Here is a 26808-nt window from a genome sequence, read left to right as displayed (position 1 = left end):
ACTCATTCAAACAGATAAATATTTACAATAATTTTTAAAAACAATTAAAAATACCTTTTTTACTTTCTGCTGAATATTTTCTAGTTTTTTTCTTTAAAATTTGTTTACTATTATTGCAAAGATAGTATAATATTAAATTTATACAAATTTAATTATTTTCTTTTATTAATTAACCCTGCCAGTGTTTTTATAATTTAAAAATTATTAATATTATTTAAAAATAAAATGCAATAAAGATATTCATTTAAAAATCTTTGTATAAAAGAAAAAAAAAATTAAATTGAATCATCATCGTCGTCATTGAATTACCCCTGGGAAGTTAAATGATAATTAAAAAACAAAATTTGAAAACTTAAAGAAAAGCTGACAGCAAAATGGAATTAATTCATTTTGTTTTTATAATTGTTTTTGTTTTTTTATCAACAAATAAACTATGGATATGTTAAAATCACTTAGCACGAGTTTTTTTTTTTCTTTTTTATACAATATATATTACAAATAAATTTAATTGCAATTAACAATCTTGGAATGTTAATTATTATATCTGATTATTTAATTTTTTTTTTACAAATTAGCAAAATTATTATCAACTGATTGTTAGATATTTTTTTCTTATTTTAATCATCAAAATATACTTGAAATTAATTGATTCAATTTTTCATCAAGATATGCTTATAATTGTAAAAAATTTACTTTAATAAATTTAGAACAAAAAAAAAGTTGATAAACTTTGTGCGACAATAGCCAATAATTATTTGAAACATAAATTCAAATATAAAATTATAAAACAAACAAAAAAAACCATACGTATTATTGGTGCAATTATTATATTAATATTTTGGGGGGAAGCACGTATTGTCCATCACTCTTTGTCGCAAAAAAATAATTAAAAAAACGATAAACATTAGCGACTTGATATATAATATATTTTTAACAATTTTAAAAATCTTTCATTTGTTATTAATTATTGAAAGACACTTTACTCGATTGTATATATATTTTTACAATATTAACATGACAAAAACTTTGTTGATCAAATTAATTGTATAATTTTTATTTAAAAAAGAAAAAAAAAAAAACAAAATATCATAAATTTTTGTTAGTTAACATACCTAGCTGTTGATAAACAATCTGAATAATAACTTAAATTAATTGTGATGTTATAAATTCAAAATTTATATCTCAGGGAAATTTTGGAAAAAAATTAGTTGATTGCTGCGTTGTTGGAGCTCTTGGACTGCCAAGTCCCATTGTTGTTGTTGGCACTGTAATTGTATCCTCTATTTTGAGAGAATTCATTGATGATTATGATAAATTGAAAATGACATACACAATGATTATGAAATATGATCCAAAAAAATAAAAAAAATAAAAACTTATTTACCAAATGAACGTGGTGCTTGATGAGTTGGACTGTTACTAGCAAGTTGATTCATACTCAATACTGCACCAGTTTGTTTGCTTTTATTACCAAGAAGATTATCAAGATCAATATTTAAACCTGCACCAGCCCAAGTTGAACCAACTTGAGTTGTCAATATGTTGTTATTTGATGATCCAATTGTATGAGAATTATTAACACTCATTGGTGATAATAAATTTGTATCTAAAATAACAATATTAATATAAAATAATATTATATTTATTAATGATAATTAAATTTTAAATATTACCAATTGTTAAATTTGCATTTTGATTCATCATCATATTATTTGAGTTAAAAGCATTGACATTATTACTTGATGTATTTGAGCTAAATGATGTGAAGCCATCAAAGTCAGCAAGTAAATCTGTGCCAAGTGAACCACCTGTTATAAAATTAAATGATTATTAAATATATTTAATTAAATATAATTGCTAATAAATAATTACCTCCAACATTTGAATTGACAGAATTATTTAGTGTATTTTTTTGTAAATTTGTTGTTGTTGTTCCCCAATTATCATTACCAATTGTTAAATTTGAATCAAATGCTGTTGTAAAATCAGCAAATTCATCATTTTTATCATTTTTATTATTAACTCCACTAAATGCATTTGTAAAATCACCAAAATTATTATTAATTTTATTAACAACTGGTGTATAATCATTGTCTCTTGGATTAAAATCATCATCATCATCATTATCAATAATTGATCTTGTATTATTATTGTCATTATTTTTATTATCAAATAAATCATTTAATATATCATTTTTATTTTTTGTTTTTATTAAATCTGTATTTTTATTTGATAATTGTTGTTGTTCTTTGCCAAAATTAGCTGCAGCACCAAGATCAACTTTTTTAATTTGTCTATTTATTTTATTAATATGTAAATTATTATTTGTTGTTATTATTTTTTTAACTTTATCAAATTTATCAATTGATTTATCTTTTTCACTAAATTTATTAGGACTTTGTTGTTGATGATGATGATGTTGTTGTTGATGTGGTTGATGTTGTTGATCATTATCTGAATCTTCACGTTCACCATCATCACTATTATTATGTTCATCATAATTATTATCTTTATTTTTACCAATATCTTTATCCCAATCATTGTATGAATCAATTTTTGGTTTTGTCCATTTTGGATTATCTGACCATCTATCACCAGCACCAAAATTCATACCCATAGCTTCATTTGACATACCAATATATTTATCTTTATTTTTTTTAGCTTTTTTACGTTCATCACGTAGTTTATCATCATCCTGAATAAAATCAATTAGCTCACGTACTTTATGACGTACATTTATTCCTTGATCTTTACCAGTTTCATCAACATAACTATAATTTTCCAATGAACGAAGATCAAATATATGTTCACGTGATGATGTTACAACTCTTTCAGAACCATTACGTACAAGATAATTCAACAACAACAATGCCTATCAAAAAAAAAAAAAAAAGAATTAAATCGAAATTATTTCCATAAAACATCAAAATAATACAAAATGGAATGATTTTTTTTATTTTTATTTTGTTACCTTGTACGTACGACGCCAATTACGTTTATTTTCTTGCAACATTCTCTTCCAAAGCATTGACATTACATCGGGAAATTGTTCATACGTGAATGTTGCTTGAGCAAGCTCTTGCATCATAGCACCTGTTAAAAACAAGTATCATTATTATTATTGTTATAATTTTATTAGGCTGTTATTATTTTATACAATTAACAAAAGATTTTTTTTTTTTATTTAAAAAAATTATTTTTTCATCAATTGTTATTAACAAACAAATAATATCAAATAATTTTTTATATTCATTTTAACATTATTATTATTGTCGTTGAGTATTTATTTGATATTTTTTTTTTTGTCATTTAATTGTTAATCTCAATAAGACATCTAGATAAGAAAATAATAAAAGCTTGTGATTCGGCATAATTTGACGTCATTATTATTTATTTTATTTATCAATTTTTTTTTTTATATTGTTTATTTATTTACCTGTTGGTCCCCAGGCATCATCATTTGTAGCTTCACGTACTTTTGCTTCTGTTTCAGTGTAATTCATCACGACATTTGTCCTAAATTTCCATAACAATATTCAAAAAAATTAAACAACAATTTATTAATTAATTAACTATTATTATTATTTAAAAAAAATATATAATTGTTGTTAATTATTTAACTTACGCCTTGTCCATTAATTCTCGCATTTTCCACATGTTCATGATGATAATATTTTTTTATTAGCTTTCAATCAAAATAAATGAGTATAAATAATATTTGTCAAATTTTTTTTTTTCCTTTATGAATTATTTGATAATTTGATAACAATTTTTTTTAATTTGTTATATTAATTAATTACCAAATGAATGTACTGTCTGGTTACTACCAGATGGACTAATCAGGCGCATTTGATACTATTATTTTTCACTTTTTAATCACAAAAAACAACTGGAACGTCATCAGTAAAGTTGCCATGTTATTTTGCCTGACTTCCACGCAGTCGATGAGATGTTTTTGATTAATTTTCGATCAAAATCGAAATCCAGCAGCTACAAAAAAAATATAAACATATTCGAGTTCGATTGTAACTTCTTGTACCTTATTTCACATCATTCCAACAATTATTATTATTATCATTCATGGATGAATCACGTGTGTATATTTTTCGATATTTTTCATGATGAACTGTCAAAATTTCATGATTATTTATTAAACAACAACAATAGACCAAATGCAAATAACAGAAAATTATTTAAACAAATAAAATATATTTAAATCCACATACAACAATTGATTATGAATTATTTTTTCAATTAAAAATATCATCAATGAATTCGAAACAAAATTAACAATATTTATAAAATAAAACATTAAATTTAATTGTTATTAGTAACACATTATTAATAATAATGACAATAAAATTTTAGGTATAATTAAGCACAAATATCTATGAAATAATGAAGAATTATTATCATAAAATTTAAGTAACAATTGTATTTATTAAAAAATACTTGAATAATTATAAAATTTGTAAAACTTGAATAATATATATTTAAATTAAATATATAATAACAATATTATAATTAATAATAATATTAATTATCTATTATTTATTAAAAAATCATTATTTTTATATTTTAACATTTGTTCATCATTTAATTTATCATCAGCAATTTTAATGTCATTTTTAATTTCAGCAATTAAATCATCTAATGATGAAAAATCTTTTTCAAGTCTTATAAATCCAGTTATTATGATATTCAATTGTTTTCCATATAAATCACCGGAAAATTTATGTAAAATATGTACTTCCATGGATTTTTTAATATTTTTAAAAAATGGATTCCAACCAATGCTAAGTACCATTTTGTAAACACTTCCTTCAAGTCCAGCCCATCCGTAATATATTCCATTATCAAATTCAGCTGGTAATGTTGATACAACATCTTCAGGGTAATTTGCTGTTGGAATACCAAGTGCAGCTGAACCTCTTCCAAATCCTTTGTTTATTTTTCCAGATGCAAAATATGGTAGAAATTGTTTGTATGCCATTTTGCCTTATCTATAAACAATTTAATAATTAATTAATAATAATTTTGCAAAAATAAATTTAACAAAAGACGTTTACTTACATTTGATTTTCACAATTGTTTTTCTTTTTTTTTTTTTTGATTAGGTTGGATTAATGTAAAGCTACCTTTTGATAAAACCAGAAAAATTTTCCAGCTTTTTGTTTTTTAATTTTTTTTATATTGTTGTTAATATTTATTTGATATTTTTTGTTAATTCAACTTGGAATTTTCACTTGATTTTTGTAGATTAATACTTGATTACTTGGCTAATAATACTTTACTTTTTTAACTTTATCTTGTTGATAACACTTGATAAAATTAGGTCAATAATGTATATCTTTTTTTGTTATTTTATTGTATATATTTGACGTGTTTAAACAATTTAATAATATATTTATAACAAACATCAGAGAGAATAATTAATGGATGATTATTCCTCAATAAAATACCTAAATGATGAAATAGTAAAAAAAAATTGTTAATATATTTTTCCACTCGTAGTTTTATTATATTGTACTTAATTATTTATCCTTATTGCTTATTATTTATCAATGAACAAATATTGAATAATAATTATTACTTAAAACTAATAATAATAAATAAATAAAAAATAAAAAAATTTAAGTACTGCCATCTTACGGATAAGTGTTCCCACTTCCCAATAAAAAAAAAGAAAAATAAAAATATAAAAAAAGAGAGCATCAATTGCATGAAATTGTTAATTGTTTAATAGTTTAAATAAAAGTTTATAAAATGTCAAGAATTAGGCACATAAATGTGAGTATAAAAATTTAAAAAAAAAACAATGAATTTCGATTAATCAATTTGTAGAAATAATTTTTTTTTATTGTCAATAATTCTAACCTACATAAGAAAAATTTATTATTGTTAATTCAACAATAATGTCAATTGTGTTATTAAAATTTAAAAAATTAATATGACTAATTATTTGAATGATTTATTTTAGCGTATGTATTATTTCCCACCTCCAAATCGTTTTCGCAATGGAATTGGTGCAGAATTGCCAGAGAGTTATAAAAAATTTTACAATGAATGGAAAATCCAAAAACCAAAACCGGTACATTACATAGAAAATCCTAAAAAATATGAATGGAGTGATCATCATGGTCGTGTGTAAGTATTGAAAATTAAAAAAAAAATGATATAGCAATATTAATTGTTTAATTTATTTATCAGATTACCAGTACAAAATCATGCATTGCCTTTGAGATATCCAAAACAAATGCATGAAGGAATATGGGGTGGTGAAGCTATTGTACAGGGTTTTATTAAAAAAGGCAGATACTACAGAAGAACACCAAGATTTTGGGTACCAAAATTATTAAGATCAGCTGTTTATAGTGAAGTATTGGACAAACATATGTCTACACTTGTTACAAGAAGAACCATTGATTTGATTCATGAAAATTATGGATTTGATCATTATTTACTCAAGGTTGTTATTGTTTTAGTTATTGCAATTATTTGTTGTTGTAATTAATAATGATTTTTAATGTATTAATTAGACACCAGCTTGTGACATACAATCAGCCCTGGCATTGGCAATAAAACGTCAAATTTTAATTGCACTTTGGGATAAAACTTTGTATCCAGATGATGAAGAAAAACGAGATGAAATTTATAACAAATACAAGCATTATCTTAGCTCAGTTAGTATAAAAATATTTTGATAAACTAACAATATTGTTTTTTAAAAATAATCATTAATTTTTAAATATATTTTTTAATAGTATACAAGAGAGGATATTGAGTGGTATGGATTGACATACAAACAAGCTATAGAAAAACATCTTTGGATTAACAAATGGTCTGTTCAACCAGTACCATTAAAACACGTTTACAGATCAGAAATAATTGCTAAATTAAAAGCAGCTAAAATTGCTGAAGCTGCTGATGTTGAAGTTGAAAAACCAAGGTAATTTAATATTATTTAAAATTATTTATAATTTATAAATTGATGATTGTTTGATGTATTTTTTTTTTTGTTTCAACAGTGGTTCATGGCTTTCAAAGATTAATCCATTTTCTAAATCTCCAAGTGTTGAATAATTTATAATTAGAAATATGAGAATTATTAATACTGTAAATATCATCATGAAAAAACCATTGAAATTAAATAAATGGAATTTTTAAAATATATCATATATCATTTGTTTTTTTCTTTCAATCGTTAGAAGTCTTATTATTTTTTATTAATTGTATCGTTCAAAGTGGTGGTCAAAGAACAGAAAGGAAGACAAGTGAGTCATATTTTTTTTTGGTAAAGATTGTAAAATAATACATAATATAATTATGAATAGCTTTTAATTAATATTTTATACATAATTTTCTCTAATAAAAACAACAAATAATATACTCACAAAAACAAAAAACAAAATAAAACAATGAAATTACGAAATACTGCACTCAATATCACCGTCTTTTGGAAAAAAATTGAGTAAAGAAGCAATTGATCTGGTGATATATGTCATTGTTCCATATGTACCACTTGGTGCACTGTCATAAAAATGTTGACAAATATAAGCAGCACCACCACAAAGTAATGTACCCATTGATGTTGTTTCTCTTTGTTGTTTTGGTTTAGCACAACATAATGTTGCATCACCATCAATTTTCATTTGATCTTCAAGAAATATTGCATTTGCTTTATGTACTAAATGTTCAACAGCAATAAGACCACCCAATGATGCAACAACATTATATTCAGTAACAAGTGTTAATACCATTAATGCTTCAACAATTAATTGACGATATTCTGGTTGTGGTATTGTATTTAATACTGTTTCAACAGCAAGTGCAAATTTTAATTCACCAGATGTCATTTCTTGTGTTAAATTTTGTGGTAATAATTTACCTTCAATAACAAGTCCTTGACAACGTTCTAAAACTTGCCATACACGTGGATAAAAATCTCTTGGTACACGATTTAATGCACCATCAAGTCTTCTTCTACGTAACCATTGTCCTTGTCTATCTGGTTCAATTTCATCTGGTTGATCAACATTTAAAAAACCTCCAATTTGTGATTTTTTACTAACTCTACTTGATTTACAGCTTATTATTGAAAAATTACCACGTCCAACACTACTTATTGCAAATTCTTTACCACTCATTATATGATGAAGTAAATTTTTCATTTCAAATGGTGATAAATTTAATAAATGTTCTGATGCTTCTTCACCAGTACATATTAATGTTCTTGATAATTCAGTTGCCATAACTTGTATTATTAAACCAACTCTTAATCTTAACATTTCTAAAAATAATTGTGGTTCTGTTCTAATAAACATTGCTAAATAAACAAGTAATTCTTGTGTTAACATTGCTGTACTTTCATCATCACCATATGCCATATGTATTAATGAACGTAATTCATTTTCTGGTAATGGTGCAATAATAGTATGTTCATTTGTTGGTGGCATACCAACAGTAACTTGTTTTTGACGTACTAATAAATCAGTAACAGCTTTTGCTAAATCTTCAACTCGTTTACCAAGCATACCAGCAGTATGTCTAACAATACCCCACATTTTTTGTTGACATGCTTTTTCATATAAACCTTTTAATAAATCTTTAACTAATACAGGATGTCCATTTTCAATCATTCCAGTATTAAACATTAAACCTTGTGAATCAACAAGATACTGTAATATATCACCTTGTTCTTCTAAACTTTCTGTTTCACGTAACATTGCCATTAATTCTTCAACCTCAGTATCAGCATATTGTGTCTCTGATGAATTACGAACACGATGATGAGGTTTTGGTGATGTTCTCCATGGTAATAGCTCATCTGTTGGTGATGGTGTTCTTGTTGAACGTGATAAATCTGGTGATGTTGATTTTGGACTCAGTGTTGCACTTGTATCAGTCACCTCGATAAATGGATTTGTTGCAAGTACAACTGATGGTCTTCTATCTTCACCAGCCATTCCTAATATTTCAGCTAAATAATTTAAACGTTTTTTATATTAATTTTATTTTTTTTCTTGTTTTATTTCAAAGCATCATGCACTTACATTCTTGAAGAATTGTGGGAAACCCAGCTGTATATAAATTACAACTATTTTATTAAGCTATCAGGCAGCATGCGACAGTTTATTAAATGAAAAATTCATGCTTCTTTTAATAAACAAATTAAATACTTACATTCAACAGCAATTGATCGAGTTTTTTTAATAGCACCCTTGACAGACATTCTTCTTCGTATATTTGGTTTAGTACGAATTGCTGGACGACTAAGTAAACCAGTACGATGTGGAAATGCTCGCATCAAGTGTTCCTCAAGATATTGATGTACCTAAATTTTTTGTAAATAAAGTACATATTAATTGTTGAATTATAATTTAATTTAAATTAATAAAATTACCTGGGGATTTAGTTTATCAGGACGTCCATCTTCTGAACTACCAAGAAAACTTAAATTTGTTATACTAGATGTACTCAAGAAATCATTTAAATTACCCAATGATACTCTGGTACCATTGATGTATCCACTTTTTAATTTTTTCATTGTTGTTACCATTGCAAGTGGTATTTTTCCTTGATCTGTAAGCAAATAAAACAATTAACTTAACTGATAAACAAATTATTGATGATTATGAATTGGATTATTGGCAAAAAATTATATTAGTCATGATGATAAACATAAAAAAATTAATGAAAAATAAAAAATAAAAATAACAGACCAGTTAGTCCATGGGTAGCAACAATTACCACTGTTGGTCTGCCAAGCATTTGTTTCCAATTGATACCAAGAAATGCCAAATTTGTTGTAAATGTATCAGCCAAGAATGCTGCATCATTTGTCACGTAGAATTCATCAGCATCAAAGTTCTACAGTAAACATGCACAAAATAAAAAAGAAAAAAAAAAACCAACCAACCAACAAACACTCTATATTTTTTTCTATATTATAATTATAGAATTTAAAAATATTCAACTATTGTCTCAGTTATAATGTCAATACTTGCATATGAAAAATTAATTATTAAAGCATGATTATTTAAAAAAAATAAATAAATTGTTAGATTTCAAACTAATTAAAAAATTAAAATGTATTATTTGAGCTTGTTTTTTTTTTTTGCTTTTTCTGTTTTTAAATTTACCATTTAAATGACCTTTTTTGATGGGCAAAATAACTAGAGGACGACCTAACATATTTTGCCAGCTAGACTTCAAGAAATTTATTTCGCCTTTAAATATATCGATCATGAGTTCATAGTCCGATGCGATGTAGAAGCGAGTCATGTCCGTCAACTGTTATTAATATATTTATTTGTTTTAAATAATAATAATACAATAAACCCTATTTTATTATTATAAATTATAGTTTTCTAAATGTTAAATTACCTGAGGAGTAAAGGCAAATATTCTATCATGAAGTGAATACAATTTGCTTGTACTTAGTATTCCAACATCTCTAGATTTTCTTCCAGAAAGTCCCAATTTTTTATTTCGACCTTGTCATTAATAAAAAACCATTAAATATTTATTTATTGTTATATACAAAAAAAAAATGATAAATCTTACCAAGATATGTATAAAGATGACTCAATACTTTTGCTGGTTGTACTTCAATTGGTGCAACTTCAGCAATTGTTTGTACATGTATATCATGTTGTGATATTTTATCTCTAATATCAGAATCTTCAGCTAAAATAACAACTTGTACAACAACATCAGGTTTTTTTTCACTACATAAACGTCTATTAAGTGGATCCAATTCACCAACAGCTAAAAAACCTTCTTGTAAAAGTTTACCAAGTATATATAATGATTGTGCCCATTTAAATGGTGTTCTACCAAGTGCCTCACGTGGTTGACTACCAGGTTCAGCATATTCAGCAGCAACATTTTTTTGTGCAACAGCATATAACTCTGGTACAAGTTTCATACCATCATCACTTTTAATCATAATATCTTCAAGTGCTTTTGTATATTCATTAATACCTTCAGTATTACCTTGAAAGCAATAATCCAAAATGAGATAACAAAAAAATAATGGCCATTCACATTCAATATTTTCAAACATTCTCAATTCCCATGGTTCATAATACAGTCTATTTGGATCTTCTTTTGGTGTACGATAACCATCACGTAAAAATCTTTTACATCCATATTTACCCTGTAATTTTTTTGTTATAGCATCTCTTGTTTGTTGTATTAAATTTGGTTCATCAACAGCAAATGCTGGAAATGATATTATTGATAATAAACCACTATCAAGTTCTTTTGAATTTGATTCTCTTGGTAGCATTGATTGTAATACAGCTTGACATTTTTGTGCTTCATCAGCTAATACATGAATAACAGATGTTGGACCACCTCTTGCACCAAATAAATCAAGTTCATTCATAGCTTCCATTGCTGCTTTAGCCATACCAATACTACTTGCATTTAATTCTGGTAAACCATGATTTGTTTTATCACCACGTTCCCATATACCATAATCTGGTGTACAATATGCTGATTCAATATAAAATACTAAATTTTGTATAAAAGCAACTTCATCTAAATTAAATACAATTTGTAGTCCTGATGCTGTCATTTGTGCAAGTATTAATAAATACAATGATATTGAATCAATTTGTAAATGACCCCATTCATCATCACCAACAACTGTTTGTCCATTTGTTGAATTATATTTTGCATGTAATGCATCAAGTGGATTTTGTGTTATTTTAAATTTTTCAACTTTTGATTTTTGTTGCATCATTGACATTAATAAACCACGCATTAATTTAACACAACTTTGTTCAAGTTCATATGTTTTAGCTCTGTCTTCATCAGCATCAGCTATTTTTTTATATGCCATTGATAAACCCCATACAGCTAATATACAATATACATTATCACGTATCCATGCATGATTATTTTCCATACTTGCTGGAAATAATCCAGTCACTGGATTTTGATGATTCATTATTATTTTATGAACAACACGTTGATAATAGTCCAAACGGACACCAGAATTACTTCGGCTTCTCATTTTCCTTTTGTATTTTCTATTATTTATATTTATTATTACTGAAAAAATATAATTTATTTATATTGCGTTGTGTAATAGATTTTTAAATTTTATTTACTTACTTTTTTTTTTTTTGTTTCTATCTTATATTTTATTCTGTATCAAAATTCATAATTTGCAATTGTCATTTTTTTATTTTTATATTCTTCTTCAAGTTATCAAGATTAATTGAAAATAATTTATACTTGTTGTTTTTTTTTTAATATTTATTTACGTATATTTACAATGTTGAATGAATGTCAAATTACAAAAAAAAATAAATAGAAAATGTAGGAATAAAAGAGATCTAGCTTGTTTAAAGTTGATAAAAAAAAATTGTACGACATCTTGGATTTGTAAATTGTCCACGTATATTTGTTTTTTTTTTTTTTTTCTCTCTCTGTCTTGTTCATTAACAATATACATGTAGACTTGTGATCTTTTATATTCATCATCATTTTGATCGCATGATATCCAGTAAAATAAAAAGAAAAAAAAGCTACGTGTAAATAGATTAGATTATAATTATATTAAATAAATTCGATACTTGGTTTCAGTTAATTTTATTGACAAACGATGTCTGTTCACTGCCATATTTAATCATCAATAATACCGGTAAGTTTAATTATTTATTAATTTTTTTATAAATAATTTATGTGTTGATTTATTTTCATATATATTTTTCCATCATTTAATTTTTATTATCAGTTGAATGATGGGCGAGTCATGTGAACATTTACACATTTTATTCATTTTTTTTATTTAAAACTTAAAAATTTTTTATTGGCCTATTTAAAAACAAATGAATAAATATTTAATAAGCCTATTGTTTTTAATCGATTTTCAGGGGTCAAGAAAATAAAATACATAACAAATAGTTGAATTATTATAAAACGAAAATGGCTAAACTATTTGTATTTACAATAGTTTTGCTATTAATTAGTGGTATAATTGCTGAAGATGATGAAAAATTAAGTCATGATCAAGATTTTAGTGATGGTGAAGAAAAAGTAGTTGCTTATACAAGTCCAATTCTATCAGGTTTTGCATATTTAGCTGAGCATTTTGATGATCAAGATAGTTTTTCAAGAAATTGGATTAAATCCGAGGCCAAAAAAGAGGGAATCGATGAGGAAATAGCAAAATATGATGGTAATTAAATACCTGTATTATTATTAAATTAACATTAAATTATATAAAATAAAATTAATTATTTTATTTGATAAATTAGGTACTTGGGCAATTGAAGAGCCAATAAGAAGTGTACAAAATGGAGACCTTGGTCTTGTTTTAAAAAGTACAGCACGTCATGCTGCAATATCATCATTATTAAATAAACCATTTGTATTTAATGATAAACCATTGATTGTACAGTATGAAGTTTATTTACAAGAAGGACAAGAATGTGGTGGTGCTTATCTTAAATTATTAACTGAAGATTCAAATGGTAAAATTGATTTAAAAAAATTTCATGATAAAACACCATATACAATTATGTTTGGACCAGATAAATGTGGTAATGATCATAAACTACATTTTATATTCCGTCATAAAAATCCATTAAATGGTACAATTGAAGAAAAACATTGTAAAAAACCAAAAGATAGACTTGAAGATTTTTTTAAAGATAAATTACCACATTTATATACATTAATTGTACGACCAGATAATACATTTACAATTAAAATTGATAATAAAATAATAAATGAAGGATCATTACTTGATGATTTTCAACCACCAGTTAATCCACCATTAGAAATTGAAGATCCAAATGATAAACAACCAGAAGATTGGGATGATAGAGAAAAAATACCAGATCCATCAAAAGTTAAACCTGATGATTGGGATGAAGATGCACCAGCTCAAATTGTTGATGAAAATGATAAAATGCCAGATGATTGGCTTGAGGATGAACCAATAAATATACCAAATCCAGATTCAGTTAAACCAGATGATTGGGATATTGAAATTGATGGTGAATGGGAACCACCAGAAATAGCTAATCCAAAATGTGAAAATGCACCTGGATGTGGTCCATATAAACAAAAGCTAATTGATAATCCAAGATTTAAAGGTAAATGGCGTGCACCATTAATAAACAATGTCAATTACAAGGGTAAATGGAAACCAAGACTTATTCATAATCCAGATTATTTTAATGATGTAAATCCATTTAAAATGATGCCAATTGTAAGTAAATATCATCATTATTTTCATCATTTTAATTGTATAATAATTTATTTTTATTATTGAATAATTTAGCGAGCAATTGGATTTGAATTGTGGTCAATATCTGGTAATATTCTTTTTGATAATTTAATCATAACTGATGATGAAGCTACTGCTAAAAAATGGGCTGATGATACATTTGAAATACGTCGTAATAAAATAGCAAGAGAAAGTGTAAGTTTTTATGTTTAAATTTATATATTTATTAATCATTATTATAATATTATTATTAATTTAAATGTGTTATTTATAAACACATACAATTTAAATTAAATGAATAATTATGCGAGTAAAACAGGCAAGTTTGTGGGGTCGTATGATGAAGTCAATGAACTACAAACCGGGCTGGTGGGCAGCGTATTTTATCTACTGTGCAATACCAGTTGTAATATATATCTGGTATCTAATCAAACGTGCAAGAGAGGTACCAACTAAATCACCATCACCAGCACCAAAAAATAAATAAACAATCAAAAGCTAGGAACCAGTTGATTGTCGTTGATAATTGTACATTTATTAATTGTGTATCTTTAATTATTCCTCAGGCCCTGCTGTAATTTATAAATTAGATTAGATTATTAGCCAGAGTAAATTAGTCATTGCTTTAATTATTTTATTTTTTTTTGTTTGTATTTATTTTAGTGGAGCGTTTGGAATCAATTGGTTAATTTTACAAGTGAAAATCCTTGGATTTGGGCTGTGTATATTATCGTTGCGTTTATTCCTGTATTATTAATTGTTTATTGTTGCTGCTTTAGTACACAGGTAATTTATAATTGCTTTAAATTCCTCAATTGCACTTGATAATTATTTATAAATTTTATTCTTAATGATAAATTTATTTAGGATTCAATGGAAGATACTTATCCAACAAAAGAATTTGATAATGGCAATGATGTTGATCCACTTGATGATGAATCACCTGGTGATGTTTTGCCAGAAACACCTGAACAAAGTCCTCGAGAAAATGAGGCTGCACCAGAGAGTGAAAATGATGTTGACAGTGATAACATCAATGAGACTGATCAAGTTGTAGAGAGTGAAGAAAAGGTAAATAATAATTTAAGAAAATTATCTCAAATATTGAATATTTCATTATTATTTTTTTTGTAATTTAAGGATGAAAATTTGGGAGACACTGATGGACCACGTAGAAGAAAGCCAAATAAAGAATAACAATCTTATTTGTAAAGATTAAAACAATATCTTCTTTTCTTTTTTTTTAATAGAAAAAAAAAAAAAAGAATATAAAACAGGAAAAAAAAATTAGGAAAAATAATATTAATAATGATAATAATTACTTTACGAATTAAATTATCATGATTTTTTACGTAATCAATACAGTATTCACATTCCACAATAAGTGTGATGAATTATTTCTTACTGTTTCTATAAGAATTATTACAATTAATACACTAAAAAAACAAAAAAAAATAACAGAAAATTCTCAATCAGCATCAAAACAAGATTAAGAACAAATATTTTAATGTCATAGTGTATTTGTGTTTAATTGGTATTTAAAAATAATTTTAATAATCATTATTAATTATTTTATTTTTTAATTTTTTTAAAACTTTTTAAGTTTCCTGATTTTTTTTTTTTTAGTGTTGATTTTGTGTGAATTTTGTTTTTTGTTTAATTATAGTAAAAGTGGCCTCATTACATCACTAATAATATTGTTATTGAATGAATATTAGCAACACTTAATGTGGTAATCTCATTGCAATTAAAAATAATAATCTAAATAATATATCAAATCAATTTCATACCTTTTTTTTTTTTCACTGACTTTCGCACTCGCGATAATCATGTTTGTAAATTTAAATAAAAATATTATACCATTTAATTTGTTTATGAAAAATTATTTATTATTAGAAATTTAAGTATTTTATTTATAAAAAAAATATATAAATAAATAATATTAAAAAGGAGAGAAAGAGGATCATTTTGAGGGTTGGTAATTTAGAATTTTCGAATCGAAACGAACAGCTGTGTATCGCTAGATGACGTTGACAGTATTGAATATAAAAATTTTCCATTTATAAAATTTAATAAACAATTAATTTATTTACATAAAAATATAAATTTTCCTTGCAACACTTGATAAATATTAATTAAAGAAATTTTTAAAAATTGTCATTTCGATAAAAAAAAAGGATTGAAAATTAAAACTAGATTGTCTCTTTATTAAAAACGAAGGTTGTAAGATTTCATAAAGTCGTTTTATCAGCTAATCGATTTAAGAACAATTTAATTTACTTATTAAATTTAACTTACAACTTATTAAAACGAAAAAAATTACAAAATTTAATTGACTTATTACTCCAAAAAATAATTTCGTTAAAGAACTTTTTCCTTTCACAATAAATTCAGTCGAAAATCATCTCAGTCAATTTATTTTTTCTCTTTTTATTTATAATTTTAAATACACATCTATAATAATGAAAAAAAATGAATAAAATAAAAATTTTTCGATGTCAAAAAACACAGGGTACTTACAGCTGGCCGTGGCGAATTTTTCGAGTGTCAGGGAGAGGTAAAATTATGAAAAAAAAAAAAAAAATGAATATACCCTCCTGAAGTATATATTGCATGATGTTAAATGTTCATCCCTATTTGAACCTAGAGAATCGTCCACAAGCAGTCGATCATTTTTCCTTCTAATGTCATCATAAAACCCCGTTACGTTGTCCATTATCCCATCATTGTATTCACTCCAAAAAAAAATATACATTATTATTATCATCATCAAAGTCATTGTCATGATTTTGTCATAATCGGATTGGGTTAATCGAGACTTTTCAAGAGGTACAAGAAAAAGGGGAATGCCAATATCAACACCCCTACTAACATGAACGTTATGAAACACGTTTATCTACGCTTCAACTATCAATTTATATATATTTTTTTTTCTTCATGCATATTTATTTTGACGATGTAATTTTAAACTAAAAAAAAATACTCTAAAATAAATTTAGTCAACTATTTAATTATTCATTTAATTATTTATATAGAAATTTTATGGAAAAAATTTTAAAAAATATATAAATTGCTACAAAGTAAAAAGAAAAAAATGTTTAAAATCTTGGGAATTTTTTTTTATAATTTATTGAGGATCTAAAGAACCGCCCACTTGAAATGAAGTGCTCATACCTAGTCATCTTTTGACAAATGGCTTTATTGTGAAGATTTTTTTTTTTTTTGCCAAACGTTGCCCCCCTGGTCATCATTGTCACATTGAAATAGAAAAAAAAGAAAAAAAAAAATTGTAAAAGGTGCTTCTTGTTCACCCCAAAAGAAATAATAAATTCTTGTTGAAATATATAGTCTAGGTATAATAATATACCAAGTTTAATGTGTCTATCAATGGTAAAAGTTGCCATGAAATTTAAAATTATATTTTTTGTTAAATTTTATGAATGAATTGGATCGAACAAGAGAAAGAAAATAATATATCTAGCTATGTATTTCCCACCTGTGTTCGTATTCTCGTTCCTTTTTCTATTTTTTATTTCTAACACACAAACATTTGAATTTATTTTTTTTCATTCCATTGAAGCAACTCCCTGAATTGACTCTTCCAGTAACAATTGTTAAAACCAGTCAATAATGTCATGATTCTTAAAAGAATTATGAAAACTCTGAATGATTTTAAACACTGACAATAGACATATTGATATCATCATCTATTTCAACGTTCATTTTATATTTTATAATAAAAAAATATGAACGAATGAATGGTGTACTTATCTATAGAAAAAAAAAAAATTCATGACTTCTGGATGACGTAGACTATTTGATACATTGTGTTGACAACGTGATGAAAATGCCCAGACAGGTTGAAATTTGTATATAAATAAATCGACGAAATTATGTTTTTATTTTTTCTTTTCATTTTTCAATAATCACTCATGTGATTCAATAGTCTAGATTCATTATCAATTTGGTTTTAACAATAAGAATAATATAGTCAATTGTTTCGTTGAAGAATAATAGAAATTAAAAATATAATTTGTCTTACGTAAGATTTGCCAGTGTAAAATTTTAAAAAATAAAATAAATATCAATATAATCAACGAAATAATGTGATTTTATTTTTAAAAATTTTCATTGAATGATATATTGTTAGCTGTCAATGACAATAGTCGATTTATAATTTTATATTCAAATAATTAATACAGTATTTAAATACCATGTTATTTTTTAAATTTTATCATAATTTTTTTAATAAATAAATAATTCATTTATTTATAATTAAATAATAAACATTAACTAAATAATTTAATTTATAATTAATTTTCTACATTTATTAATTTTGTTTAAATAATTTTTACAGTGAACATGTTTGCAGTCTCTTCATGAGAAACCGACAAAAACATCAAAGGAAACCGTTGTCAATTCAACGCTTTAAAAAAAAAAAAATAATACATATAGCTACAAAGCTCTGTATTTGTTGTGATGAGGATGTATCTTATTTATTTTTTACCATAATAATATTCAAAATAATATAATAATATTATTATTATTTATTGAATTTTAGATATTTTTTATTCGCAAGATATGACTGATGAACACAAACAACTTTCTATAATATATTTTTTTTTTGTCGACAAGCGTCATTGCTGAAGTAATTGGCTGATTGATCATCATTGAATAACGCAATTAGATGTGTATGATACGCAAAATATATAATGTATTTAATCATCGAATATTGTGTGACTCATCTTTTGTAAATTCCCTCGATATAAATTTCTTTAAATTTTATATTTATATTTAATGGAATAAGGTGTCTTTGATCTTGTATATATAAATGAATGTACAGACTACAGTTGAGCAATGCAATTGCAATTTGAAAGGGCTCGAACAAAATATATATATACATTGATGGCACGTGCGTTGACTAACCACAAGTGATGCAGGGCGGCTTTTTTTTTTTTTTTCTTTTCTATAAAGACAGGTGGGTGAATTATCCCTGGGGGTTACTAACGAGCTTTCGTAATTATTGTCTACAACTTAAAACTTTTTTTTTTTGAACCCTTGTATGTGGCAAATCAACTTATCAATAAACCCATTGTTGTTTTCTACTTGTCTTGAAAATTTTAGCTCTTTTTTTTTTATTTTTTATATTGCCACATGGGAATACTTTTTTTTACCTTTTCTTTTCTATTTTAAATTTTACTATTTTCAGAAATATATTTTACTTGGTTGGCTGAAATTTTACGAAAGATTAAATGTATAATATTATATTTATTTTTAAAATAGTGTGAAGTTGGTTTCTTTTTTTTTTTTCGAATGTTGATGGTGGATATCATCCATCATTGTGTCATCGTTGTGATAGCCATACATTAAAAATATACACTGATCAAATAAATGATAAACTAAAGTTGAAAAATAAATAAATAAAAAAATAAATTATATTTTGTTTTTATAAATAAATGTCTATAATTTATTAGTCTTTAAATAAACAAATAATTTTTCTAAGAATATATTTTGATGATCCCACTCGAATTAGTGTAATCCTCTTTAAATAATAATCTTCTCGTTAAGTGTAATGAATCTAAAAAAAAAAAAAGCAAGAATGGACCATTGTCAAAAAGAAAAAAAAAAAAAAAGAAATGTTGAAAATCAATACGTACATTTTAAATATATAACTGAGAAAAAAAGAAAAAGATTTTGATCTGAGTATAGGTCGGTTTATAGCCAAGGGTTTTGGATATTTGGATACCTATAATCTTGTTTCTTTAACTCTTCTATATGAACCGGGTAAATGCCACTTTCAAGAGGTAAAAAAAAATATTAAAAATAGAGGGAGACTCCCTGGGTTGACCCTAGCTTTAACACAGTGGGTGACAAATAGTATCAAATTTCTTCAGGTGGTTTTCTTTGACCTATACTTATTTTAAATTTTTGAAATTTGATCCTAATATTATCCATAACTTTAAAATGATTTTTTTTTTTTTATTTATAATTTTTATATTTATAAAAAAATTATTTTAATGATGGAATTTTAATGGATTATATAACTTGAATGAATTTGTTTTTTTTTTTTTTTTTGATAAAGCTAGAAATTAATTTTTTTTTATGATAAATTTTGTGATATATATTGTCGAAAAACATATTTGCGATTATAGTTAACAAGGTCTCGTTGCAAGACGACAAGCTGATTTTGATTGTGCACATGATGGATGAGAGGGCGGCAATTTTACGTGTTTAAAACATGATCGTTTGAAGGCAGGGTGGTCTCGCAATCGTGTGTTTCTCTTTGGTAAATAATTTTTTTATTTTCATGTATTCTGGAAGATCTTGTTTTATTATTATGCAGCTCACACAAGTTTATTAAAAAATTATATATATAAATTTTACATTTGAATATTCAAAGAGAGAGAGAGAGAGACATAGAGAAATGCAGCCTGTCAATGCAGCTTGTCATGTCTTTGAGACATATGCCCATTAAACATGCTATTTAATTATTAATTTTATATTATTTAATTACAATAAGAATACCCCTGGTGAAAATATTTCTCGGCAATTTCTCCAACCATGGATCATTTTCGGAAAAAATAGAAAAAGTTGGACAAAAGTCGGAGAATGATGGAAAAGAGACGGAAAAAGGTAGACAAAAAACGGAGAAACATTTCCACCAGGGATGTATATCAATATTATAAATATTATTAATTTAAAAAATGGTATAATTTATGAATAAATGAATTTAATATGCATGGATAACATGGAGATAGACATAAAGACTCATCACCATGTTGTTTAGATGATTCAAATAAAATTAATTTCAAATTTTTTTCATGTGGAATGTGGATAACATAAATTAATCAGTTTATGTATTGTAATAAATTCAATATATACAATTTGATTGAAGTGTTTCATAAATCAACATATATGGTCAGTATGCGTTTAAGGCATTATTCTTAACGATGTCAAGAGTAGTATTTGGTATCGAAGAATATATATTGATAATATACTAAATAATTGCGATGAAAAATTCATTTCTTCTGTCTTATGCAAAATTGGTCCTGTATTACCGGTAAAGTCTATATGTTTTCTATATGGAAAAATACTATTATCATTATTACAATTTTTTCAAATAGAAAACATATGGACTTTACCTTTAAAACAGAACTACTTTTGTTTCCCCTTAATTAAATATTTACTATGGTCAATTAAAGAATTGTTGTTATTTTTTTATCTCGAGCTTGATATAACATAAAAATGTCCAAGTATCCACATCTTCGGTAGTATAGGGGTGAGTATCCCCGCCTGTCACGCGGGAGACCCGGGTTCAAGTCCCGGCCGGAGAGTTTATTTTTTGCTATTTTATTTTGTTTATTTATTTATAATTTTATTACTATTTATAATTTACTTAATTGTCAATTTAAAAATTTATTGAATTTTTTGTTTTTCTATTTTTAATAATTACATTTTGCATTTATCGATAATGGGTTTCTTATAGTGCAATAATAGATCATAGATCATCTCTTCGGTAGTATAGGGGTCAGTATCCCCGCCTGTCACGCGGGAGACCCGGGTTCAAGTCCCGGCCGGAGAGTTTATTTTTTGCCATTTTTTTTTATTTAATTATTAATTTTAGATAAAAAAAAATTAAATTTTTGTTATTATATCATCTGTTCAACATTTATGGGCCTTATTTTTATAATAATAGCAAAAAATAAACTCTCCGGCCGGGACTTGAACCTCGGCGTGACAGGCGGGATACACTGACTTATAGGACACAAAGATATTCATACACTATATCAAGCTCGAGATTAAAAATGAACAACAGCTATTTAATTGATCATTTGGACAAATATTAAATTAATAAAATTTTATTCCTAAAAAAAAACACAATCATATCTTAATTTGATTGATAAAAGATAATATCTTTTCCATCTCATTTATGCTGTTATTTTAATTTCTGCTTAAATTTCATACACCTTTATTTGAATATATTTATGAATTTAATTTTTTTTCTCATTTTAAAATACAACCAAGAGATGTACCAAGTCAACATCTTGTTATTGCAAAGATATTTATATACCGAGGGACATTCAAGATATACATAATGAAATGACCACCACACGCTGTGATCTTGTGCGGCTTTTGATCGAGTTATTCAGTCAAGAGAGTAGATATTTATCAAGATCAAAAATAATAATATAATGAAAAAGACAAAAAGGGTTATCAAAAAATATTCAGACTGATAATAATCATATTTATATATCAACTTTAATATTATGTATTTAAAATTCAAAAAGACAGCATCGCAACCAGTAGCACAAGTCATCAAAAATATCTTCTTCATACGTTGACCTTTATTTATTTTTATTTTCAAATTAAATAAAACCATTCCCATTTATAAAAAAAAATCATATTTTATTTTATATTTCGATATGGTAATTATTTTTTAATTTCATAATAATTAATTGATAAATAAATACACAAATTTAACAAATAACAATAAATAAATTGACAATTATTCAATCTCTGACAATAATTTTTTAATATAATTTTTTTTGTATCCAAATTCAAGAATAGGATCAATTTTTTGTTTTTTTTCTTTCTAATATATTTTTTTATTCTGCAGATTTATTTCTGGGAAATTCATGCTGGTGAAATTGTTCATTTTACGAGTTGTATATAATCATTGATAGGGGGAAAAGATTCTTTTGAATGAATATAAAAACCCGAGTATATATCGCGATGTGATCATTGTTGCGTATAATGTGGGTGATACAACTTGGACGACCCGTCAGACGAGCAACTGTTCGTTTTTTCTCAAAGCCAAAAAAATAAAAAAAAGGGCTATGTTTTGATTTATAAAGAAGAAAGATAAAAAAATATATATATATTACAAGAATCGACATACTTTTTATTCACCACATTGATAAAGAAAACCTTTCAATACTTTTAATAAGTAAAAAAAATAAGACGGTAACATTTACTCTGCACTTTTTATTTTTTTTGTAAGAAAAATTATATATTTTCATTTTTCGCTTGATGAATTTTAAGCTACTGGTGTATTTTTGTAAATTATCTTTTTTTATATTTGAAATAAAGCTCTAAAATCATGTTTCTTTATTTTTTTTTTAGACAAATATATACATTTTTTTATTCTTTTGGTTTTTGACATGAGGCGACTAGAGTCTGCTGCCCTTGCTAAAGTCCCAGAAACAAATCCACCACCTTTTCATTATATACAAAAAAAAAAAAAAAAAAAACATAGAAGCCGATGAACGATCTGATAGTCGATGTGTTCATATATAAGCTTTTGAGGAATGTAAAAAGATATATATTTTTTTACTCACTCTCAACTTCTGAAGTATCCGAAACAAAAACATAATACTTAAACATCAAAACTGCTAAATCTAAATCTATTCAAAAGATGAAATAAAAAAAGAAAAAAAAAATATTTTATCATCAAGTTAAAATCATTATCAAAGATAGCAGAATATTAAAAATAGATAATCAATTTTTTTTTTCAAAATATTTGTAATATTAAAAATTAATTAGTTCTTTATTTGTATATGGTTTTTTATTTTCTTGTATTTTTTTTTGATGGACACTGATGATGGAATCCATGTCAACTAAAAAGAAAAAATAAAAAAAAATAAAAATGTGTCACGAAGGAAACGAAGTAATAGCAGATCGGTGTTGATCCAAAAGAGAAAAATCACTATCAAATTATCGAATCTTCGGCATGGCATCAAAGAAAGACTTTTCTCCTTCCATTAGACTGACTCAAGGGACCGTTGTATATCACGCATGACTGATGACAAAGACAGTCTTCAAAAAAAATCATAAAATAAAAATAATAATTCAAAAAAAAAAAAAAAAATAATCATCGAAGGTAAATATATTGGATAAGTGGTCGGTAGACTTGTATTGAAAAATGAAAATAATAAAAAAAAATACATGTAATATCGAAAAACCAAAAAAAAAAAGAAAAAATTATAAAATGGGGTTGAAAAATTTACCTGAAGAAAATAAATTCTATATAGAAAATTTTTTTATATTAAATTTCATAAATAAAATTAAAATATATATTTAGACAATTTTTTTGATTTTTTTTTGAAAAAAATTAAATTGCATCAAAAAGGCCGAGTAATCCAAGGAAAATTTTGTCGGTAAACATTGCTTTGTTGATGGAGAAAATAGAAAAAAAAAAATATATCTATTTTACAATGTAAAAAAAGAAAAAAAAATATGCGGCTGAATTTACGTCACACCGGCTATTTTGAAAAGTAATATACACCAGTACCAAAACGACGGAGTTTTTATTGTCGAATGTACATCGATGCGTGATAGATATATATATATTTTTCATTCTTCATTTTCATGTATTTTTATATTTTTTTCTTCATGTGATGCTAAGAAGTGGAAACACGGGCCTCCCTTAAGCCTTCGCTTCTTAACTGAGAAGAGTCTTCTAATACTCTCCTTCGTATTGGCCCCATGGGGTTCGCTTTTTTTAAAATTAAAAAAAAAAATAAAGAAATGAAAAAAAAAAAAACACACACACACATATATTTGATAATAATAATAGTTTATTTGTAAAAACGGTACCGCCATTGAAATCCGTGGTCGGATGATCGCACGCGGTAAGAACGTTATTCGCACCGGCATCGTAAAAGCATCAGAGATTACTTTTTAGCCGCGGTATCGATGCTTCTTATGGCGCCGCTTCAACGGCTTATCTTGGCTATTCTTTTTTTAAAATATATCGAAAATATATACAGGCTATATATAGACATACACTCAAATCGCTGTCCTTTATTTTTTCCATATAAAAAAATATAAAAAAATATAAAAAAAAAACTTTTATGTAATAAAAAAATGCAACTTTAAAAAGCTTTTTCTAAAAAAAAAATATTTATAAAACTTTTATTTAAAAAATGCATAATAAATGTAATATAATTTTTTATTTTTAACATTAATTAATTGAAGTTTTATTAAATTTAAAAAATAAAACAATTTTTAAGCAAAAAATAAAGAAAAAAATTTTTTAAAGGTGACAATAATTGTTGCTTGTAAAATAGTTGATATGTAAGAGTGAAAAAAAAAATTTTTTAAAAGTGCAGCTGCGACCCCCTGAGCCCATCGAAGAAGATTCACTATGAGTAGTTGTCTGTTTTGCTTTTTGGCTCTATCATCATTTGAAATATAAAAAAGAAAAAAAAAAAAAAAATGCAATGCGGCCTGGTTTTGAGGGATGAAACCACCTGGAGTTTCTATCAGAGAGAAAATGTAGTGTTCCAAGAGCAGTAAAGAGGGAGAAAATAAAGGGGGATAAAGTGAAGGAATATATATACACGGGAGGAGTGAGCATTGGGATGCGCCGAGGCGTGCAATGAGCCGCCGCGAAATAAGGGATGTTATATACCCCCAAAATATATTTTTTTATTTTTTTTTTTTTTTTTTACAATTTTTATATATACAGATAGATAGATGTACATTGTACATACTCATGTAGGTTTAGTATTATATATATATGGCTGTCGGCACGACTTAAGCACGAGCATACTTACCGCATGTTGCCATAATGAGTCCGGGGGTTGTACTGCAGACCACCATTTTTTTTTTTTTTTTTTTCATTTATATTTTTTTATTTCTTTTCATTCAAAACTACCATCATGTTCCATTTAGAAAATGAAAAAATAAATAAACAAAAAAATAATATGTGTATTTTGTATTTGCATATATATTTTTTAAATTTTTTTCAAGTGTTGTGTATTTTGTGTATTATTATCAAGTAAATATATAGAGTACAAATATGAATACATGTAATGGAATAATTTGGATAAATGATATAAATTTAAAAATTATATTTATAAAATTTATTAATTTAAATTATTAGAAATAAATTTTTTTTTTTATGTAATTATTAATTAGGTAAATAATCATTTTTAGATTGATGATATACATTTTATTTTTTAATATTTTTATTAAGGAAAAATTGATTGGTTAATTGATAAGGAAAATTGTTTGAATCATTTTTTTTTCTTTTATATTTTTAAAATTTGGAATAGTTTAAATTATTAAAATATAATTTTTTAACAGTATTTATTTATTTTTATTAGCTCAAAAATAGATAAAAATTATTATCTATTTTTAAAATGTTATACATTTATTTTTAACTAGTTTAATATAAAAAAATATGTAAAATTGTTTTATTTTTTTTAATTTTTCATTTAGAAAAAATTGATTAGTTAATTGATAAAATAAGTTATTAAAATAATTTTTTTTCCAATTATCATATACCTATATACATTATGTACTACTATAAATAAATGAAAAAAATTATATATTTATCAAAAACAATTTAAAAAGTATATTAAAATGAAAAAATTTCATCAATAAAATTTGTTAAATAGAAGTACAATTTTTTCATAAAATTAATTAATATTTCATCGATTTATTTGAACAAAAATATTTATTTATTTTTAAATTAATAATAAAATAATACAAATTTCTTTGATTTTTAGTTTTATTTATTGGCAAAAAATAAAATTTGTTAAATGATTATA

At 25.0% G+C, this 26808-nt stretch overlaps 5 protein-coding genes and 2 non-coding genes across 11 annotated transcripts; 4 read left to right on the top strand and 3 right to left on the bottom strand.

Annotated features, from left to right (window-relative positions):
• Positions 1-813: 813 nt before the first annotated feature.
• Positions 814-4007, bottom strand: LOC122855490 (clathrin interactor 1). Of its 2 annotated transcripts, none has more exons than XM_044156880.1 (7): positions 3626-4007; positions 3437-3516; positions 2972-3093; positions 1873-2872; positions 1674-1808; positions 1385-1606; positions 814-1265 (listed from the first exon to the last, which is right to left on the bottom strand). In XM_044156880.1, exons 1-7 carry the CDS (start codon positions 3661-3663, stop codon positions 1183-1185), a joined length of 1680 nt encoding a protein of 559 aa, XP_044012815.1. In that variant the 5' UTR covers positions 3664-4007; the 3' UTR covers positions 814-1182. The 2 variants fall into 2 exon arrangements, with proteins under 2 accessions (XP_044012815.1, XP_044012814.1); XM_044156879.1 differs by having other exon boundaries at positions 814-1280; positions 3626-4006.
• A 548-nt stretch (positions 4008-4555) lies between these two features.
• Positions 4556-5541, bottom strand: LOC122855489 (riboflavin kinase; the record flags this gene model as incomplete). The annotated part of the gene is made up of 2 exons (XM_044156877.1): positions 5074-5541; positions 4556-5003 (listed from the first exon to the last, which is right to left on the bottom strand). A coding segment is annotated over exon 2 (438 nt), but the record flags the coding sequence as incomplete, so codon positions are not given.
• Positions 5542-5647: 106 nt separating this feature from the next.
• LOC122855488 (39S ribosomal protein L28, mitochondrial) lies at positions 5648-7171 on the top strand. Its single transcript, XM_044156876.1, has 6 exons — positions 5648-5790; positions 5981-6147; positions 6211-6469; positions 6540-6683; positions 6765-6949; positions 7029-7171. The coding sequence occupies exons 1-6, from the start codon at positions 5767-5769 to the stop codon at positions 7081-7083; spliced, it is 834 nt and encodes a 277-aa protein (XP_044012811.1). The 5' UTR covers positions 5648-5766; the 3' UTR covers positions 7084-7171.
• Positions 7172-7188: 17 nt separating this feature from the next.
• LOC122855486 (probable phosphorylase b kinase regulatory subunit alpha) lies at positions 7189-12211 on the bottom strand. Of its 4 annotated transcripts, none has more exons than XM_044156872.1 (7): positions 10567-12211; positions 10387-10496; positions 10143-10293; positions 9404-9582; positions 9184-9334; positions 9054-9080; positions 7275-8980 (listed from the first exon to the last, which is right to left on the bottom strand). In XM_044156872.1, the coding sequence occupies exons 1-7, from the start codon at positions 12023-12025 to the stop codon at positions 7425-7427; spliced, it is 3633 nt and encodes a 1210-aa protein (XP_044012807.1). In that variant the 5' UTR covers positions 12026-12211; the 3' UTR covers positions 7275-7424. The 4 variants fall into 4 exon arrangements, with proteins under 4 accessions (XP_044012809.1, XP_044012810.1, XP_044012807.1 ...); XM_044156873.1 differs by lacking the exon at positions 10143-10293 and adding an exon at positions 9723-9870; XM_044156874.1 differs by lacking the exon at positions 9054-9080 and having other exon boundaries at positions 7189-8980.
• Positions 12212-12442: 231 nt separating this feature from the next.
• Positions 12443-15525, top strand: LOC122855485 (calnexin). Its single transcript, XM_044156871.1, has 7 exons — positions 12443-12658; positions 12891-13195; positions 13275-14233; positions 14306-14446; positions 14915-15037; positions 15119-15322; positions 15392-15525. The coding sequence occupies exons 2-7, from the start codon at positions 12943-12945 to the stop codon at positions 15446-15448; spliced, it is 1737 nt and encodes a 578-aa protein (XP_044012806.1). The 5' UTR covers positions 12443-12658; positions 12891-12942; the 3' UTR covers positions 15449-15525.
• A 5988-nt stretch (positions 15526-21513) lies between these two features.
• Trnad-guc lies at positions 21514-21585 on the top strand. The gene has a single exon. It is a non-coding gene; the product is annotated as a tRNA-Asp (tRNA).
• A 176-nt stretch (positions 21586-21761) lies between these two features.
• Trnad-guc lies at positions 21762-21833 on the top strand. Its single transcript has one exon. It is a non-coding gene; the product is annotated as a tRNA-Asp (tRNA).
• The last annotated feature ends 4975 nt before the right edge of the window (positions 21834-26808 follow it).

This window comes from Aphidius gifuensis, linkage group LG4 (assembly GCF_014905175.1).
Source record: "Aphidius gifuensis isolate YNYX2018 linkage group LG4, ASM1490517v1, whole genome shotgun sequence".
NCBI classification, from domain to species: domain Eukaryota; kingdom Metazoa; phylum Arthropoda; class Insecta; order Hymenoptera; family Braconidae; genus Aphidius; species Aphidius gifuensis.
The sequence above is the reverse complement of the archived record's forward strand: the minus strand, read 5'-3'. Positions and strand labels throughout refer to the sequence as shown.

Bases quoted from the DNA above. Each gene is read 5' to 3' on its own strand.
- LOC122855490 (XM_044156879.1), bottom strand. From the start codon at position 3,663: ATGAACATGTGGAAAATGCGAGAATTAATGGACAAGGC. The intron at 2,873-2,971 runs GTAACAAAATAA...TTTTTTTGATAG, and splicing joins ATTGGCGTCGTACGTACAAG to GCATTGTTGTTGTTGAATTA. The intron at 1,809-1,872 runs GTAATTATTTAT...ATTTTATAACAG, and splicing joins TGTCAATTCAAATGTTGGAG to GTGGTTCACTTGGCACAGAT.
- LOC122855486 (XM_044156872.1), bottom strand. From the start codon at position 12,025: ATGAGAAGCCGAAGTAATTCTGGTGTCCGTTTGGACTATTATCAACGT. The intron at 9,583-10,142 runs GTAAATTTAAAA...ATTTGCTTACAG, and splicing joins CAAAAAAGGTCATTTAAATG to ATCAAGGAAAAATACCACTT. The intron at 9,081-9,183 runs GTAAGTATTTAA...ATTTATATACAG, and splicing joins TCGATCAATTGCTGTTGAAT to CTGGGTTTCCCACAATTCTT.
- LOC122855485 (XM_044156871.1), top strand. From the start codon at position 12,943: ATGGCTAAACTATTTGTATTTACAATAGTTTTGCTATTAATTAGTGGT. The intron at 13,196-13,274 runs GTAATTAAATAC...TTGATAAATTAG, and splicing joins GGAAATAGCAAAATATGATG to GTACTTGGGCAATTGAAGAG. The intron at 15,038-15,118 runs GTAATTTATAAT...AAATTTATTTAG, and splicing joins GTTGCTGCTTTAGTACACAG to GATTCAATGGAAGATACTTA.
- LOC122855488 (XM_044156876.1), top strand. From the start codon at position 5,767: ATGTCAAGAATTAGGCACATAAAT. The intron at 6,148-6,210 runs GTAAGTATTGAA...TTTATTTATCAG, and splicing joins AGTGATCATCATGGTCGTGT to ATTACCAGTACAAAATCATG. The intron at 6,684-6,764 runs GTTAGTATAAAA...ATTTTTTAATAG, and splicing joins ACAAGCATTATCTTAGCTCA to TATACAAGAGAGGATATTGA.